General features: G+C 44.3%; 1 protein-coding gene across 1 annotated transcript; it reads right to left on the bottom strand.

Moving 5' to 3' along the window:
• Positions 1–86: 86 nt before the first annotated feature.
• LOC108285122 (fibrinogen silencer-binding protein-like) lies at positions 87–1054 on the bottom strand. The gene is given in 1 exon segment (XM_037729082.1): positions 87–1054. A coding segment is annotated over 1 exon segment (900 nt). The 5' UTR covers positions 994–1054; the 3' UTR covers positions 87–93.
• Between the last annotated feature and the right edge of the window lie 1348 nt (positions 1055–2402).

Raw genomic sequence — 2402 nt, 5'->3', positions numbered from 1 at the left:
TCTGTTTCAGGATACTCCCAAATTAAAGTAATTTGGCCAAAATCAAAATTAACCAATTGCAAGATTGACCAAAAAAAAAAAAAAAAAAAAAACTTAGAGACTGTTATATTCAGGTAGATCATGCCGTAAGCGAATTGCTTTCAGCTTCTCCACTTCAATTTTTGCTCTTAGTAGTTCTTCCTCTAGCTGCTGCCTTCTTTTCAATCCATCCCTCTTCTCCTGAACATACAATCCAAAATTTTTTTGATTTTCTAAAATTATCTGATGCTCCTCTTTCAACATTTGCAGGATCTGAGGATCCTACCCTAATAGTGACCTAAAGTGTTCGCCACTCTCATGCCGAAAAAAATCATCTCTCCTTGGAATAGAAGATGGAGACGATGTCATTCTCATATCAACAGAGGAAAGTGAAGGCGACAAGGATCTTTCCCTAACATGTACTAATTCATGTTCTTCTCTTTGCTCTAAAGTATCACTTTGTTGAGAATTTAAAACCAGTGGAGGAGGTGGTTTAATGTCTTCTTCTTGCTTCACCTCCACTGTAATGGCAACAGGATGGTGATCCAACATTACCTGTAGTGAACTGGTACCAGCCTGTGCCTCCTCATCCAAGTTTGCACTTTGTATGTGGTTCCTGTCTCTTACCAGGCAAAAACTGGAAATCTGGGGAATCATCTCCATAACTTTCTTGGTTGGCTCCGAAATATTGCTTTTAAAATCTGATTGGGTCTCTTTTTGCTGCAATAGCTCCTGTTTGGCATATTCTTTGAGCCTTTTGTAAAGGGTGCGTAGGCCTTGTGCTGTTCGAGGAGGGCGGTCTACTCCAATTGCATTATAGTTAACTGCTATGATATCCCAACATCTATTCTTTTCCACTATTACTGAATGTTTATTAGTGTGTTCTTCGAGAATTTTCACATATGGCTTCACAAGCTTTAGCAAATCAAGCTTTTCAGATAAGGTAAAATTGGAAGATCTAGCCTTTCCTACCATTGTTCTTTTCAAATTAAGTAGGCAGTTTCTGAAACCACCATGCAGCCTTCAGCTCTGCTCAGCTCTTTCCCTGCTGGCTAATTCTAAGACTTCATTTTCCCTGTTCCCTCGCACTAGATAATGCTGACCTCTCACTGATACTGCTGGCTACTAGTTGAGCATTTCCTATATGCCCAGTACTTCTCAATTCCACGCATTGGCTCTTTTATTTTTCATAGCAACTTTGTGAAGAAGATTCTATTATTCTGCCAGGCCTACCAATGAGGAAATGAAGGCAGAGAGAGGTTAAATCTCTTGTCCGGGACCACACAGCTGGCAAGCAGCAGAACCAGGATTTGAATGCAGCTGTTTCTAACCTCAAGCATAAGTCCTTAATGGCCAGGCTGTACTGCTACTCATCTGAGTTACGTTCTGGGCATTGTTATCTGGGGTTGAAACACATCTGTCACACAGACAGATCTAGTAAGAGAAACCATTTCTCAGTTGGGACCAGGCAGTGTGGTCTTGCTCTGGCTCTCCCTCACACTAGCTATGTGACCCAAGAAAGAAATCTTCTAGAGTGCCATTTTCCTCTTTCAGGGGGAGATTATTGTGTGTGTTCAGTGTGTCACAGGAAAACCATGACGGGGCAACTCTATGGACATGGAACCTCTTGGGTTAGTCCCATGTCCGCCCACACAGCCACCTTTCACAGATCTCACCTTGGAACTCCCTGCTTGAATCCTCATTGCTGGCCCATTGTCAGGGCCTCCTAGCCACCCTCCCAGCCCAGAGTCCCTCCTTCCACCTGTCTCTCTTTTATTTCCCAATGGTTCCTGCGAAGCACGACTCTCCCTCTTCTATGGCAAACCTTAGGTGCTCCACACATCATGGTCTGCTTACATTGGTGGGGCTCTTTCTTCTGCCTTGATCTTCCTCTGGCTTCCTTTCCCAGCCCCATCTTCTCCTCTTCCTCATCATGCTTTGTCTCCTCTGCTTCTCCTTCTTGCCCTCTCTACTTGGCCACATCTTTTTTAAAATTTTTTTTTTTTTTTTTTGAGATGGAGTCTTACTCTGTTGCCCAAGCTGGAGTGCAATGGGGCTATTTCAGCTTACTGAAACCTGCTTCTCCCAGGTTCAAGTGATACTCCTGCTGCAGCCTCCCGAGTACCTGGGTTTACAGGCATGTGCCACCATACCTGGCTAATTTTTGTATTTCTAGTGGAGCCGGGGTTTCACCATGTTGGCCAGGCTGGTCTGGAAATCCTGACCTCAGATGATCTGCCCTTCTTGGCCTCCAAAGTACTGGGACCACAGGCGTGAGCCACCACGCTTGATCAGCCACATCTTTTAGACCCATCTCAGATGCCACTTCCTCCATGAAGCCTTTCTGATTCTGTGCAAATGGACGTGAACCCTTGGATTCCCAA

The sequence above is a fragment of the Cebus imitator genome, unplaced genomic scaffold (genome assembly GCF_001604975.1).
Source record: "Cebus imitator isolate Cc_AM_T3 unplaced genomic scaffold, Cebus_imitator-1.0 Scaffold291, whole genome shotgun sequence".
Taxonomy (NCBI): Eukaryota; Metazoa; Chordata; class Mammalia; order Primates; family Cebidae; genus Cebus; species Cebus imitator.
This window is presented reverse-complemented; position numbering and strand designations above follow the sequence as displayed.